At 55.9% G+C, this 16859-nt stretch overlaps 1 protein-coding gene across 2 annotated transcripts in view; it reads left to right on the forward strand.

Annotated features, from left to right (window-relative positions):
- PBX4 (PBX homeobox 4) overlaps positions 1-6603 on the forward strand; it is a 57913-nt gene extending 51310 nt beyond the window's left edge. For both annotated transcript variants that reach the window (XM_050769706.1, XM_050769705.1), the window contains exons 6-8: positions 3310-3466; positions 4523-4629; positions 6204-6603. In XM_050769706.1, the coding sequence (XP_050625663.1) occupies positions 3310-3466; positions 4523-4629; positions 6204-6296 (357 nt within the window). In that variant the 3' untranslated portion in view covers positions 6297-6603. The remainder of the gene's footprint in view (positions 1-3309; positions 3467-4522; positions 4630-6203) is intronic.
- Positions 6604-16859: the final 10256 nt, after the last annotated feature.

Below are 16859 nucleotides of genomic sequence, written 5' to 3' on the forward strand. Positions count from 1 at the left end.
ATGCTGTGGAGTGTGAGCTCCCTGAGGGTTACAGACAGAGTGTGAACTCCCTGAGGGATACAGATGGAGTGTGAGCTGCCTGGGGGATACAGATGGGGTGTGAGCTCCCTAAGGGATAGATGGGGTGTGAGCTCCCTGAGGGATACAGATGGAGTGTGAGCTCCCTGGGGGTTACAGATGGAGTGTGAGCTCCTTGAGGGATACAGATGGAGTGTGAGCTCCCTGAGGGATACAGATGGAGTGTGAGCTCCCTGGGGGTTACAGATGGAGTGTGAGCTCCCTGAGGGATACAGATGGAATGTGAGCTCTCTGAGGGATACAGACAGGGTATGAGCTCCCTAAGGGATAAAGATGGGGTGTGAGCTCCCTGAGCGATACAGATGGAGTGTGAGCTCCCTGGGGGTTACAGATGGAGTGTGAGCTCTCTGAGGGGATTGAGGTGAAGTGTGAACTCCCTGAGGGATACAGGGGGGTGTGAGCTCCCTGAGGTGATTGAGGTGGAGTGTGAGTTCCCTGGGGGATGCTGTGGAGTGTGAGGTCCCTAAGGTGATGTGGTAGGGAGTATGAACTCCCTAAGCTCACACTCCCTGACTCTATAGCCTGGTAGGCAGCCACCAGTGTCCTCTGTGGAACTGGGGATGAAGGAGGGAGACACTAAGACCAAGAGGCTAAGAAACATTTCTGAAGGTTTTAGCATGGGAACAGTAAGTCCAGGCAGCCTACAGCAGCAAGCCAGGTCCAGGCCATACCCCCGAGGCAGCATGAGTGTGTGGAACAGGGCCTGGGTGCTGCCCTCCCACCCGGACAGGCACACCCCCACAGCCTCTGTGGCAGCAGTAATGGCAGGTGCTGACCCACAGCATGGCTTGCTGCATGTCACCACAGCCCTCCCTACTTTGTAGCTGGAGGGGCTGAGTTTCTAGTCCTTCACCATCACGCTGTGCCCCAATTCAGGCTAAGTCCAGTCAAGTCTCTGTGACAGAGAGCAATTGAAACCCCTCGGGGTCACGCAGGCAGCAAAACATCCTGAGGTCATAGCCACATTTCACTCTGCTCATCGGGATCTGCTGTGGTGTCAGAAAAAAGGCCAGAGCTGGAACAAGGGGCCGCACCTCTGGGTCTTCAAGGCCCTTGGAGAAGCGTGAGACATTTGGCCCCCAAGGAACAATTGTCTGGAGGACAACCAGGGCTGCTTCAACCAGGATGGAGCCTCTGGGGCCTCCCATATGGATCCAGAGAAGGCTGCTCACACCCCAGGGGTAGGCAGACACTATTTTTAGAACAGAGAGCACACAGACAGGGATCCTTCTTTTTACAGTTAACATTGCAAGGATAATGTAAGTACACCAAAGAAAAAAATGTTGGCCAGGCATGGTGGCTCATGCCTAAAATCCCAGCACTTTGGAGGCCAAGGCAGACGAATCACCTGAGGTCAGGAGTTCGAGACCAGCCTGGCCAACATGGTGAAACCCCGTGCCTACTGGAAATACAAAAATTAGCCAGGCTTGGTGGCACACGCCTGTAATCCCAGCTACTGAGGAGGCTGAGGCAGGAGAATCACTTGAACCTGGGAGGCAGAGGTTGCAGTGAGTTAAGGTCATGCCACTGCACTCCCCACTCCAGCCTGGGTAACAGAGTGAGACTCTGTCTCAAAAAAAAAAAAAAAAAAAAAAAGTACAAAAATTAGCCAGGCTTGGTAGCGCGTGCCTGTAGTCCCAGCTACTGGGGAGGCTGAGGCAAAACTTGAACCTGGGAGGCAGAGGTTGCAGTGAGCTGGAATCGCGCCGCTGCACTCCAGCCTGAGCGAAAGAGCGAGACTCCGTCTCAAAAAAAAAAAAAAAATGTTTGAAGTAGCAAAGGTTATCCACAATCCTCCTCTGTCCCTTGGCTGTTTCATTTCTGTTTGTTATTACACTATGTGTTTATTTTACTTGCTTTAGGATACTGAAATGTGGCCCTGGGTGGGCATCTGAGGACGTCTCCATGCCTGTAGGAAGGCACTAGCCTTGGGGTGCTCACCCATGTGAATCTGCCCAGGGGACATTTTTATTGTCACGACTGGAGGAGGGAAGTGCTCCTGGCACCCAGTGGGTGGAGGCCAGGGATGCCGCTCAGCACGCTGCAGTGCCCAGGACGGCCCCCACAGAGCAGATAGACCCCAAACATCAGCAGTGCCTCCAAAGGTGACAAGCCTCTCCCTGGGGGACTCCAGTGCCAGTTTGCAGTCAGAGTTGGGCTGATTCCACCTTGGTGGTGGACCAGCTCCTTTTTCTCCTGCCTCTGCTTTCATACAACAGGGACGATAACAGCTGCCTCCCAGGTCCTCATGAGGATGAGGCAGAACGATATATGAGGCTGGGCCTGGAATCCCAGCACTTTGGGAGGCCAGGGCGGGAGGAGCTCTAGAGCCCAGGAGTTTGAGACCAGCCTGGGCAACAGAGTGAGACCCTATCTCTAAAAAAAAATTCTTTTTTTTTTTTTTTTTGAGACAGTCTCGCTCTGTTGCCCAGGTTAGATTGCAGTGGTGCGATCTTGGCTCACTGCAACCTCTGCCTCCCAGGTTCAAGGGATTCTCCTGCCTCAGACTCCTGAGTAGCTGGGATTACAGGTGTGCGCCACCAGGTCCAGCTAATATTTGTATTATTAGTAGAGACGGAGTTTCTCCATGTTGTCCAGGCTGGTCTCAAACTCCTGACCTCAGATGATCCCCCCACCTCAGCCTCCCAAAGTGCTGGGATTATAGGCGTGAGCCACCACACCTGGCCAAGAAACAATTTTTTAATTAAAATTAAGAAAAATATATGAATATATGAGGAGTGCTTAGCCTAGCACCTGGTACATTCCAACTACCCCTTCAGAGTTCACCTTGTTTTCATTTGATAAGTTTGGGATTCGATCACAGTTACTGGATCCCCAGGTCTCCCTGGCTCTCACTTTTCCTGAAGCGAACACGGAAAGTAACCTGCTGCCTTGCTGCAATGGCAGCCAGAGGCGCTGTCCCTCCCCGTCCATCTCAGTCTTGTTTTCCTTCCAGCCCCATCCCAGGTCCAAGTTCCAGCAACACCAGGTTTTAGGCAGCAGAGTTCTAAGACATGCCAGCTCCAGGGTGTCCTCAACCCACGTGGACATCTCCCTGGGTCCGTGGTCCAGCGGGCGCCACCTTCTCAGTCCCGGTCTCTTCACAGCCCCAGGGTGCAGTGTTGTCTTGTAAGGCAATGGGAGCAATGGGCACCGCAGGGAACCCACAGACTGCGTCGTGTGTCAGAAGTTGCCAGGTCAGCTCCTCCAGTGACTCCTGTGTGTCCACAGGTCTCCAACTGGTTTGGCAACAAAAGAATCCGGTATAAAAAGAACATGGGGAAGTTTCAAGAAGAAGCTACCATTTACATGGGTAAAACAGCTGCAGATACCACCGAAGTTGGGGTCCCAGGGAACCATGCCAGCTGCCTGTCAACACCCAGCTCCGGTGAGTGAGGCTGGCCCAGGGACAGTCATCTGTACCCACGTGGAAGGCCACTGAGCTGCATCTGGGGAGGCCGCAGTGGGACCATATCGCCCTTCCCCCAGTGGTCAACTCTGTGTAACTCTTTGCTCTGTTTCAACTGTGAGAGTTCTGTTCCTCTTGGCCATGATCCCAACTAACAGATACCTGTGCTTTGGGGACAGAATGGTGATACTGATAAGAAAAGACATGAAAGGGCTGGGCACGGTGGCTCACGCCTGTAATCCCAGCACTTTGGGAGGCCAAGGTGAGTGGATCACCTGAGGTCAGGAGTTTAAGACCAGCCTGGCCAACATGGTGAAACCCTGTCTCTACTGAAAATACAAAAAAAAATTAGCCGGGCATGGGCTGGGTGCAGTGGTTCACGCCTGTAATCCCAGCACTTTGGGAGGCTGAGGCGGGCGGATCACGAGGTCAGGAGATCGAGACATCCTGGCTAACATGGTGAAACCCCATCTCCAATAAAAATACAAAAAATTATCTGGGCATGGTGGTGGCGGGCACCTATAGTCCCAGCTACTTGGGAGGCTGAAGCAGGAGAATGACGTGAACCTGGGACGCAGAGCTTGCAGTGAGCCAAGATTGTGCCACTGCACTCAAGCCTGGGTGACAGAGCAAGACTCCGTCTCAAAAAAAAAAAAAATTAGCAGGACATGGTGGCGAGTGCCTGTGGTCCCAACTGCTCGGGAGGCTGAGGCAGGAGAATCACTTGAACCCAGGAGGCAGAGGTTGCAGTGGGCCGAGATCATGCCACTGCACTCCAGTCTGGGTGATAGAGCAAGACTGTCTCCAAAAAAAAAAAAAAAAAAAAAAAAAAAAAAAACAAGACATGAAAGGACATTAGTAGTGTGGTGGGGAGGACCCTGCTGGCCTCCCTGGGATGGGGGACTGAGGAGCAGAGGCCAGATGCTGAGGAGGAGCAGGAGCCACATTCGAGGCCTCCTGTCGGCTGAGGGGCTGGGTAGGTCCCACCCGAGGAGGTGCCACGACTGTGCCCACCCCAGCTCCCACCTCTTCCAGGCTCCTCTGGACCCTTCCCGCTGCCCAGTGCTGGGGAGGCCTTCCTCACCCTGCGGACGCTGACCTCTCTCCAGCCTCCTCCTGGGGGAGGCTGCCTGCAGTCCCAGGTAAGTCTCGGGCACCATCCCACAGCGCCCAGGTGGGTGGCAGGTCCTCAGAAAGGCCGTCTTGTCAGTCAGCCCTCAGCCTTGGGGCAGCTCCCCCAAAGGTCCCAGCAGTCACACAGGCCATGCTGTGTGGCCACCACCGGGGCACAGCTCTGCAGGGTCCCACTCTGTAATGACTGCGCCCTCCGCCACCTCCACCTGTCACCACTGCAGCCGCTGGGAACAGTCAGTGGGAATGAGCCCCAAGATGAGGGCTGTGGCTGTGGAGGGGAAGGGCGCCTCCTAAAGGAGTGTGGAAGGACATGGTGTCCTTCCCTCGAGAGGGAGGGGCAGGCAGCAAGCAGAGGAGAGACAGGACCTTCCCTTGGGCTCAGACCTGGCGCCCTCAGTGCCGCAGCTTGGCCGGGAAGGCAGGTCTTGTGCCAGCACCTCCTCTCCTGCTGCTCTGATGGGGAACTGAGGGCGCCCTGCTTGACCACAGTGAGGATTTGTTTTGGCGACCGTGAAGAAAAGGAGCCAGGGGTCTGAGGCAGCTGACACACCCACCCCACCCAGGCCCCATGGCCTCCCACTCCCCCTTGGTGGCCACAGGGGCCTGACCCCAGCGGCAGGGGAGGCCATAAGTGGGGACTGTCTCGAAGACACTGCGGAGGCCCGGGTGTGACATGCCCAGCACAGGCGCAAGGCTGTGCGGCGTGTGCCAGGGCCCAGCAGAGCCGGGTGCCCCTCCCAACTCACCACTCTCTCCCAGGGGCTCAGAGAATGGATGCCCCTTGTGCCATCTGTGGGGTCCCGCCTGGTCCTGGGAAGCTCATGTCCCACACTGCCCTGCTGTGGCAGCTGCCCCCCATCACCATGCAGCCCCCAGCCAGGGACACACGCGAGGGGCCTCACCTTGCCCTTTGCACCCCTGGGACCTGACTACACGCCAGCAGAGTGTAGAGTGTCTACCCCAGTGCAGAGTGCCCCCCGGGTGGTGCTCCCACACTCACGGGCAGAGCAGTCCCAGCCACTTCCTTAGCCTGTACGGTGCCCACTGTAGTGGGGGTGGGTCCTGTGGACAAACGTCTTAGCACCCTTGGACCTGACGCCATCTCTGCACTGCAGACAGAGCCCCCACCCCTTATGACAAGTGGATGCCTCCCGTCCTCCTTGCTGCCCAGTCAGACCAGTGTTGGGCCAGGTTTCAGAGCCCCTTTTTCCCACCAAGTCTCACCATGACACTCCAGGTGTCGCCGTGGGCTCCAGGCCTGACCTTGTCTCCCTGCCCCTCGCCGGGCAGGAGCCCTTGCTATACCTGATGCCAGTCAGTCCTTTGCCCAAGCCCCAGGGAAGCCACTAGAGGCCAGTTTTCCTGCCAGGGAAGCTCGTCCATGTCCCATATCAGGTGGCAAGGCCAGCTGTGACCCAGGGCTGACCCCTCCATCCCTTCCCTCCTCCACTGGGTTGGAGGTCATCTGTGGATCTTTTCCAAGCTTCCCCAGGGACCCCTGGAGGCTCCACCTGCGGCACGAGAGCTGGGTAGTCACCAGCCTCACGGCCACCCCTCTGATGCTCGATCTCTGTCGTTTCAGACCCAGGGTAGCTGGCGGGGTGCCACCCCCCGACCTGCAACTGCGTCACCTGCTGGAGACCCTGGCAGCATCAACTCCAGTGTGTCTAATTAAGTTTTGGGGATAAGCAGGAAAGAGTACCGCGTGAGCTGCCATGTGTAGCCAGCCCCTGCGTTGTTATTGAACGTGCCGCCAATGACCTCAGAAAACCCAGATGGGTGGTGGTGCCCATGAGCCCCTCCTCCTCAGCCGGGCCCATGGCGCTGGCTCATGTGTCTGCTGGGACTCGAGATGGCCTGAAACGCTACTCATTCTCCCACCTCAGTTTGTTTTTTTGATAGTAATTTTATGGTAACGCTATGAATTGTCTGTTCTAGGACTTGGCACAGATTTTCCCATTAAAATTTTTGACTTATTTTAATTCCGATGTCTGTTCACCAGATTTGTTTTGGGTGGTAGTTGACACCGGTCACAGCTGCAGTGTCATGTGTGCTGTGATTCTGTCACTCATCTGCGCCGCTCAGGCACCAACTCCCAACACTATCTTCTGTGGAATCATATCATTCTGTTCTGATTTTAAAATGTCCTGACTGGGCGCAGTGGCTCATGCCTGTAATCCCAGCACTTTGAGAGGTCCGAGGTAGGAGGAATGCTTGGGCACAGGAGTTTGAGACCAGTCTGGGCAACGTAGTGAGACCTCGTCTCTACAAAAAAAAATTCTGAGGCCGGGCGCGGTGGCTCAAGCCTGTAATCCCAGCACTTTGGGAGGCCAAGACGGGCGGATCACGAGGTCAGGAGATCGAGACCATCCTGGCTAACACGGTGAAACCCCGTCTCTACTAAAAAATACAAAAAACTAGCCGGGCGCGGTGGCGGGCGCCTGTAGTCCCAACTACTCGGGAGGCTGAGGCAGGAGAATGGCGTGAACCCGGGAGGCGGAGCTTGCAGTGAGCTGAGATCCGGCCACTGCACTCCAGCCTGGGCGACAGAGCGAGACTCCGTCTCTCAAAAAAAAAAAAAAAAAAAAAAAATTCTGCTTTCAGAATTTTTTTTTTTTTTTTTTGAGACAGATTCTCACTGTCACCCATGCTGGAGTGCAGTGGTGTCATCTTGGCTCACCACAACCTCTGCCTCCCAGGTTCAAGCAATTCTCCCGCCTCAGCCTCCCAAGTAGCTGGGATTACAGGCGCCTGCCACTATGCCCAGCTAATTTTTTGTGTTTTTGGTAGAGACAGGGTTTCACAATGTTAGCCAGGCTGGTCTCGAACTCCTGAGCTCAAGTGATCCGCCTGCCCCAGCCTCCCAAAGTGCTGGGATTATAGGCGTGAGCCACCGCGCCCGACCCCCGCCCCCAAATTTTTTTAATTAGCATGGTGGCACATGCCTGTAGTCCCTGCTACTCAAGAGGCTGAGGCAGGAGAATCACTTGAGCTCAGAATGTTGAGGCTGCAGTGAGCTGAGATCATGCCACTGCACTCCAGCCTGGGTAACAGAATGAGACCCTGTCTCAATTATACATATTTATTTATATGTTCAGAACTCAGAATTTTACAGGGAATTAGTTTTGCACTTTTTTCGGGTTTTGTTCTATTTGCTGTTTTGCTGGGGTTTTTTGTTTTGTTTTGTTTTTTTGAGACAGAGTTTTGCTCTGTCGCCCAGGCTGGAGTGCAGTGGCACAATCTCGGCTCACTGCAAGCTCCGCCTTCCGGGTTCACGCCATTCTCCTGCCTCAGCCTCTGGAATAGCTGGGACTACAGGCGCCCACCACCATGCCCGGCTAATTTTTTCTATTTTTTAGTAGAGATGGAGTTTCACCATGTTAGCCAGGATGGTCTCGATCTCCTGACCTCGTGATCCGCCCGCCTCAGCCTTCTAAAGTGCTGGGATTACAGGCGTGAGCCACCACGCCCGGCCAAAAAAATTTTTTTTTTTTTTTTTTTTTTTTTTTGAGACAGAGTCTCGCTCTGTCGCCCAGGCTGGAGTGCAGTGGCGCAATCTCGGCTCACTGCAAGCTCCGCCTCCCGGGTTCACGCCATTCTCCTGCCTCAGCCTCCTGAGTAGCTGGGACTACAGGCGCCCGCCACCGCGCCCGGCTAATTTTTTGTATTTTTTTAGTAGAAACGGGGTTTCACCGTAGTCTCGATCTCCTGACCTTGTGATCCGCCCGCCTCGGCCTCCCAAAGTGCTGGGATTACAGGCGTGAGCCACCGCGCCCGGCTAAAAATTTTTTAAAGGGTAAGCTTTATGTTATGTATATTTTACCACAATTTAAAAGAAAAAAGATTAAAAAAAAAAAAGGATAAAAGATAAAAAGACCTTCTCTTGGAAACTGGCCCTGAACCCACCCCCCACAACTTTTGCGTGTGTTTCTGATAACTTCTGTCCGGAACGTAGCTCACAAGAGCAGGGGCACGCCTTCTGTCTGTGAGTCTTGGGCTGCAGGGGGCCATGAGGCAGGCAGACTGGATGTGACAACAGGAACTTAGGGCGGGGACAGGAGTTGCTTTCATCTCCCGACTGCAAATGGTAGAAAGCCCAGCCACACCACTGTAGGGAGGGAATCCCATGTCAGGGCTAACTTGGTTATGAGCAGGGTGTGGGCAGAGGCACCCCGACTCCAGACCTCTAGTCCCTGGGTGCTCTTTCCCACCCAGTCATGCCTTGGGCCCCACAACACCCCAGGCTGCATAGAACCCAGGGCCCTGGTTCTTGGCGCCACCCAGCACCCAAACAGGAATTGGGGGATGCCAAGCTCCAAGCCATGCACAGCAGTGGGCCAACAGGACATCAGGCACAGCGTGCAGGAAAAGCGCTCGGGAAGTTTATCATCTTTAATGACATTTCAACTGAAAACAGAAACCAGCTGGGCGCAGAGAGTCTCGCTCTGTCACCCAGGCTGGAGTGCAATTTTTTTTAAGACAGAGTCTCGCTCTGTCACCCAGGCTGGAGTGCAGTGGCACGATCTCGGCTCACTGCAGCCTCCATTTCCTGGGTTCAAGCGATTCTTGTGCCTCAGCCTCCCAAGTAGGTGGGATTACAGGCATGCACCACACCTGGCTAATTTTTGTACTTTTAGTAGAAATGAGGTTTTGCCATGTTGGCCAGGCTGGTCTTGAACTTCTGACCTCAAGTGATCCGCCCGCCTCAGCCTCTCAAAGTGCTGGGATTACAGGCATGAGACACTGCACCTGGCTTTTTTTTTTTTTTTTTTTTTTGAGATGAGGTCTCACTCTGTCACCCAGGCTGGAGTGCATTGGTGTAATCATGGCTTACTGCAGCCTTGACCTCCTTGGCTCAAGCAATCCTTCCACCTCAGCCTCCTGAGTAGCTGGAACTATAAGCATATAGTTTGGCTAATTTTTGTGTTTCTTTTTATTTTATTTTAATTAATTTATTTATTTTGAGATAGACTCTTGCTCTGTTGCCCAGGCTGAAGTACAGTGCTACGATCTCAGCTCACTGCAACCTCTGCCTCCCAGGTTCAAGTGATTCTCCTGCCTCAGCCTCCTGAGCAGCTGGGATTACAGGCATGTACCACCATGCCTGGCTAATTTTTGTATTTTTAGTACAGACAGGGTTTCCATGTTGGCTAGGCTGGTCTCAAACTCCTGACCTCAGGTGATCTGCCCGCCTCAGCCTCCCAAAGTACTGGGATTACAGGCATGAGCCACCGCACCCAGCCTATTTATTTTTATTATTATTTTTTGAGACGGAGTCTTGCTCTGTCACCCAGTCTGGAGTGCAGTGGCGTGAATCTCAGATCACTGCAACCTCCACCTCCCAGGTTCAAGCAATTATCCTGCCTCAGCCTCCTGAGTAGCTGGGAATACAGGCACCCACCACCAGGGCCAGCTAATTTTTATGTGTTTAGTAGAGATGGAGTTTTGCCATGTTGGCCAGGCTGGTCTTGAACTCCTGACCTCAAGTGATCCGCCTGCCTCGGCCTCCCAAAGTGCTAGGATTACAGGACTGAGTCGCCATGCCGGCCTACTTATTTATTTAGACATAGGATCTTGCTCTGTCACCCAGGCAGGAGTACAGTGACATACCTCACTGCAGCCTTGAACACCTGAGCTCAAGCGATCCTCTCACCTCAGCCTCCTGAGTATCTGGGACTATAGACACGCACCGCAACCTCCCCCTCCTGGGTTCAAGCGATTCTCCTACCTCAGCCTCCCAAGTAGCTGGGATTACAGGTGCCCGCCCTCATGCCCAGCTAATTTTTGTATTTTTGTAGAGATGGGGTTTTGCCATGTTGGCCAGGCTGGTCTTGAACTCCTGACCTCAGGTGATGTACCTGCCTCAGCCTCCCAAAGTGCTAGGATTACAGGTGTGAGCCACCACGCCTGACCTGGGACCTGCATGTTAAATGGGGCCACTGGCAGCATTGTAGGGACTCCCAGTGGCCCGTGGGCATGTGGATTCAAGCAAGAATCCCCAGCAGATCCCAAAACCAGTGGGGGACCATTTGAGGAGGGAGTCAGTGATGTCCTCACCTTCCTCAACTAAGTGCTAGGGAAACCGAGCCACAGAGAGGGAACCCTGGTGATGTGTGCAGTCCCCTGCCCCCGCATTGTAGATTCCGCAGCCTCCCACCTTGCCCACCTACCTGGGACCCTCACGGGCCCATAGTGGCTCCTCCAGCTTCCACCGGACACCCTCAACCTCGTCCAGCCCAACCTGCCAGAGCCCCAGACAGGGCAGGAGTCCTGGGTTGGAGTCCTGCCTCTGCACCCTGCGTGCTGCCCTGTCTCCCTGAGCCCATTTGCCCCTCTGTAAAATGGGCACAGCGGGAGTTCCTGCCCAAAGGGCTTGGTGGCAATCCCATGAGCACAGAAAGGTGCTGATGGCTGTGTCCATGCAGGGGTACTCTCGAAAGGTCTGGGATTCTGTTGTTCCTTCTTGTCTGTGGGGACACCCAGGCTGGGAGAAGGGGGCCGCTCATCTGCCAGGCTGGGAGAGCTGGAGGGTAGACGGGAGGGTGGACCGGCCCCATCTCCCCGCCCCTTCTCTACTAGGCCGCCAGGGGGCGATCTTACAACGGAACAGGATCTGGGCATCTCCCTCTTCGCTGACCCCTCACTGCCCCTGAATAAGCCCATTCCCACCGCAGGGAGGGCCTCTGCACTGGCATTCCCTCCTCCTGGCTAACTGCTGTACCCCTCCCTAAGACCCCTCAGAGCCCCCGAACCCCTCCCAGCCCTCCCTAGCTTTCTTTTCCCTGAGCTGCCCCTCCTCACCGCCAGCCGGCGTCCTGCGACCTCAGCCAAGGGGCTAGGGGCGTCCGCAGGGGCGGGCGCTTGTCTTCCTCCTGGCGCTGGTTCCCTCTCCTGGGATAGAGGTGGGCAACTCAGGCAGCCGCGGGCGTAGCTCCAGTCACTCTCGGTCCGTCGCCCCGACCCTCGGCCCGGAATCGCCCCCTGCCCCAAGTAACGGGGTAAGGGGCTGGGCCGTGTGACCCTAGGGACGGTGCTGCCCCTCCCTGGGCCGCAACCTTGCGCCTGCCTGGCCCATGGGGGTTTTTGGACAGAAGCGGATCCCGAAGACGGTTGAGGGATGAGGAGAGGCATGGTGTGTGGGGAGGAGGTTTCTGGCATCAGTCACCCCACGTGGGTCACAGGTCGAAGTAACCTGCAGCGTTCGGTTTACTTTCCGATCTCTCCTGGGAGAGGGGAAGAATCAGACGACTGGGCGGGCAAGTGGCCTCGGTCCACCAGGACTCCGCCCCTCACCTGTCCCCGCCTTCTCTGGGACCTCTGCCTTTGATTCTAGATCCTTTGATTCTAGATCCTTTGATTCTAGATCCTGACTCTGGCCCAGCCCTGCATATGGCTACATCCCACTGGCGCTCTGGCCCCAACGTATCCTGGCCCTGCCCCCTCATCCCCCCACCCCCCGCCGCGGCCCCTCCCCTGCCCCGCTCCTCCACTCTAGCCCCCTGCTCTGGCTCTGAGCCTTCTCCACCTCAAGGGAAGCCATCAGGGTTACCTGGGACAGAGGGCGGGTCAGAAACTGGGGTTCTGGTCCTGGGGAGAGGATTGGCTGCTATCCCCAATCCCTAGACCGCCTCCCCAGGCCCTGGGCCAGTGGGGCTTAGTTCCAAAACCCTTTCAGGTTCCCCTCCAACCTCAAAGAATGGGCACAACCACACACACTCCCAGGGCCGCCAAGAAGCGTAGGACCTTGAAAATAGGAGTTCAGGGCTGGGCGTGGTGGCTCACCCCTGTAGCCCCAGCACTTTGGGAGACCCAGGCAGGTGGATCACTTGAGGTCAGGAGTTCGAGACCAGCTTGGGCAACACGGTGAAACCCCACCTCTACTAAAAATACGAAAATTAGCCAGGCATGGTGTCAGGCACCTGTAATCCCAGCTAATTGGGAGGCTGAGGCAGGAGAATAGCTTGAACCCGGGAGGTGGAGGTTGCAGTGAGCCAAGATTGTGCCATTGCTCTACAGTCTAGGTGACAGAGCAAGACTGTGTCTCAAAAAAAAAAAAAAGAAAGAAAGAAAGAAAAGAAAGAAGAAAGAAAAGAGAAAAAAAGGAAAAAGAAAATAGGAGTTCCGAGGCCCCTCACATGGGCATTCAAAGACTTTCCATACCCGAACCCTAGTAGACATTTCCAGATCCCCTGGACCATGCATTGGGAAGATGTAGAGGGCCCCAAACCCAGGTCACGGAGGTATGCTCAGGCCAAGTGAGGTGTGCAGTGGCCGCTTCAAGGCCCCCATATGCAGTTTCAATGTCCCCCACATACAGTTTCAAGGTCTCCCTCATATAGTTTCAAGATGAAAGTTTTGGCAGGGTGCAGTGTCTCACACCTGTAATCCCAGCACTTTGGGAGGCCGAGGCGGGCAGATCAATTGAGGTCAGGAGTTCAAGACCAGCCTGGCCATCATGGTGAAGCCCTGTCCCTACTAAAAATACAAAAAATAGCTGGACATAGTGGTGCCTGCCTGTAATCCCAGCTACTCAAGAGGCTGAGGCAGAAGAATCACTTGAACCCGGGAGGTGGAGGTTGCAGTGAGCCGAGATTGCACCAGAGCTAGAGTCTGTCTCAAAAAAAAAAAAAAAAAAAAAAAAAAAAGATGGAAGTTTCTAGGGTCCCTTCATCAGTGCTTGGCAAAGCCCTATACCCACTCCCTTGTGAACGTTTCTGTTCCCCTAGGACTCCGGGGGGGCGTTTCAAGACCCCACAGACTAGGCCCTTTGATAAAGTTTGGAGGCGCCCACACTCTGGGGAGGAAATTGAGGCCCTGATTCGGATGCCTTGTCCTGGGTGGGGCGGGTAGTGATTGCTGAGGGAGGGGAGTTGAGGCTGCCTGGGACACCCCAGCTCAAGTCCCTGCCCCTCTCCTGTGTGTTACTGAGGGTGACGACTGCAGTTACAGAGCACCTAATCCATGCCAGTCTTGCAGTCGCCAATCCCTGAAGAGGCCATTGTTGGTTTATTCCCCAGCTGGGAAACAGGCTGTGAGGTTGAGTGAGGACAGGGCTTAGGTCTGATGCAAGAGGCTAGGTTTTGCAGTCAGGAGTCTCTGTAATGACACAGGAGGGCCTCATCTAGCATCCCTGTGCCCTCCGAGGAGCCATGGAGGGTGTGTGAGCAGGGAAGTAACCAAAGCCAGCCTTAAGCTAGGGACACTGCAGCAGGACCCACCATGGCCCAGGCTGCAGCTCTCCCTGTGGCCACCAGGCGTCGTCCCCGCCTGACAAACGAGGTTTCCCAGGCCCTTGTCCTGAAGCCAGTGGGGAACTGGCTCCTACTTCCAGAATCTGCCACCACATCTTCAGGACGTGAAAGAAACCCCCTGAGCTTCTGTTCCCCACCCCCTGCAAAGTGGGGCATTAAGGGGATCAGCCTCACCGGGAGAGGTCAGTGAAGAGATGCAAGTGAGGTGCTCTGCACCCAGCAGGCGCTCAGTGGATGTGTGGGCCACCAGCCCTGCCTGCGGCGCAGGGCAGACGGACAGATGGATAACCCTGAGACATGGCTACAACGTGAGGAACACATTTTGGGGTGAGATACTCGGGTCCATTTGGGACATGCTGAATCCTAGGGGACTGAGGGGACATCCGGAGATCCAGAAGGAGGTGGGACCCCGGGGGAAAGGAGGGAGCGCCCAGGCTGCACTGACCTCCCCTCTGTGTGGCCAAGGAAGCCAGAACTTCCCATAAAAAATCAGCCTAGTTACAGGCTTCCGGCTGCCTGGCATGACAGCTGGAAGGGAGCGAGCCCTACGTCTTCAGGGGTGTGCAAGTCGACCAGGGGTCTTCAGCAGCGGCTGGCCAGGGGCTGGGCCAGGGGGCCACGCCAAGAGGCCTGATTCTCCAAGGACTCAGCAGGAGGTAAGTCACAGCCTGACCAGAGGGCACTGAGGATGGCACCGCCCAGCTGCTGGATTCCCCAGTCAGACAACATGTTCCAAAGCGTTAGAGAACGGACATTCCTCGGCTCTGGGCGCCCAGCAGGCCACTCCTGCCTGGTGAAACGTAAGCTGGGCCTGGCCCCGTGGGCTGCGTGTTTTTCCAGTGGCTTCTTCAGCCACGGCCTGACCACAACCCAGATTCCGTTGGGTCGGCCATTTCCAAGTGTTTTTGTTCAGCTGGGCCAGATGGCAGGCGGGGCTGAGGCCGGGGACCCAGGCCTCCCAGAAGGCCTGGCGAAGCACCCCCAGGCGCTCACTCCAGCATTCCTCTGCCTAGAAGCCCCCGCCCCATGAAAGCCACTCAGCAGCCAGATAACAAAGGACAGGGGATGATCTTGCTGAAAAATCCCAGGGGGATCTTGTAGTCCCGGAAGGAGGGGCCTCCCGGCCTGGCCAGGACTCCAGGTGCAAAGATGCAACTTTTGCCAAGGCAGACTTCTTTGAGCTGCACCATCCTGGTCTGCAAACTTTCGAGTCAGTTTGGGACCAGGTCAGCAGCCACAGTTGCACGTCAGTGACCAGGGCTGTGTGTGAACAGCTCTGCTTCCCTGTGGGCCCTGAGCAAGTGTCCCTCTCTCACCCTCAGTTTTCTCAGCTGTAAAATGGGGATCATAATATAATTTGCCCTATGGGTTTTTGACAGGATCCAACCCAACACATGACAGGTGCTTCACAAAGCTGAGGTATCTTCTATCCCTCCTGGCTGAGTCAGTGCTGCCTCCCCCATCTGACTGGAAGCTCCCTGAGGGCAGAGGCTGGGTCCTTAAAAGGAGGTAGTGAATTGGGGTTTGTCTGTCTCCCTCCTCTGCTCAACATCCTCACAGACAAAAGGTAAACTCCAAAACCAGCATTCAAGACTTTTGGACATCTGAGCTTGGTTTGGTAAACTCCTATTCGCCCTTCAAAGCCCAAGTCAAAATGCCCTCTCTTCCAGAAAGCCTTCCCCGGGTCCTCCTCTGGATTTTCCCAGTCCGGCCTTTGGGCTGGGCCAAACTTGACCCTGCAGGCTGGGGTATCTGTGACCAGTGCTGCCTCCCCATTCTGACTGGGGCTCTGTGGGGGTCAGTCCTGGGGCTGAGTTTGTGTCTGATGACGCACATCTGTATCCACAGGTCTGCATGTAGCCATCACATAGGTGCATGTGTGTGCCCACTGTGTGTGCATGGGTCCCTGTGCCGGGCCCCAGGATGGGCAGCCAGGGCCATCTCCCACCAGACAGTGCTGTCTTTATGAGGCCACAGTCAGGCTGGGATACTCTGGCTCGGCTGGGAGCTTATGCTTCCACCAACCCTCAGCCGGGAGGAACTGGGGTGGGAGCAGCCGGCCTCAGGCTCCATCGTGCTGGCCCCATGCCCTGAACACCACAGTTAAAGCTGCAGTTCCATCTGGGGCAAGGGGGGAGGCTGGGGCCCGGGGAAGGACTGAGTCCCGAGTGGGAGCCCCCACCCCCGCCTCAGCGGCCCCGCCAGGCAGCCGTCAAGGACATACCTGAGGTTTGGCAGCCCCTGGCCTAGCCAGCCCCCTGGGCTGAGTCAGCAGGAAGGGATTCAGGACTTCCCTGGAGAAGTGGCTGGGACCTTGAGGCCTCCCGCCAAGTCCCCAGCCCCAGGGCCGAGCGGCTCCCCAGGGCCCCGCGGCTCCCCAGGGCCCCGAGAGAGTGGGAGGTGCTGCCTGCGCTCAGCATGGCTTCATGTGCCCGGTGGGGCTGAACTGTGGAGGGTCGTGGGTGGTTGAGATTGGCCCTGACTCGGGCCAGCCGGGAGTCTGGGGGTCAGGTGCGTCCCGATGTGTGGGGTGATGATGGGTGGGTCAAGGGGGCGCTGGGCACAGGTACGCACAGGTGCAGCTGCAGGCACCACTACCTGACCCTGAAGGGTGGGCCTTTCTCTGTGTTGAAGGTGCATCTGTCTGCCCGTGTGGCGGTGATGAGGGGGGACAGTGTCCAGCGTGTCCCATGGGTGTGGTGTGTCTGGCCTCGTGCTCTTTTCGAGTGCAACTGCCTATGTTGCTGTCCTGAGGGTGACAGTGTCACCAATCAGGTGACAAGAAGATGGCTAGGAAGTATGAGAAGGAGGGAGTCATGCCCCTGACTACAGGGGACAGGGATGGGGCGTGATGAGGGCAGTGTGACCTCGAGACTGATGACAGGCGTGTCTGGTTCTGTGTGACACTCGCCCTGCCTCGGGTAGTGTTTGTTTCCAAACATCAGGGTCTGCTGATTCCCTGACGGCTGGGGACTCCTCCCTCCTGC

The sequence above is a fragment of the Macaca thibetana genome, chromosome 19 (assembly GCF_024542745.1).
Source record: "Macaca thibetana thibetana isolate TM-01 chromosome 19, ASM2454274v1, whole genome shotgun sequence".
NCBI classification, from domain to species: Eukaryota; Metazoa; Chordata; class Mammalia; order Primates; family Cercopithecidae; genus Macaca; species Macaca thibetana.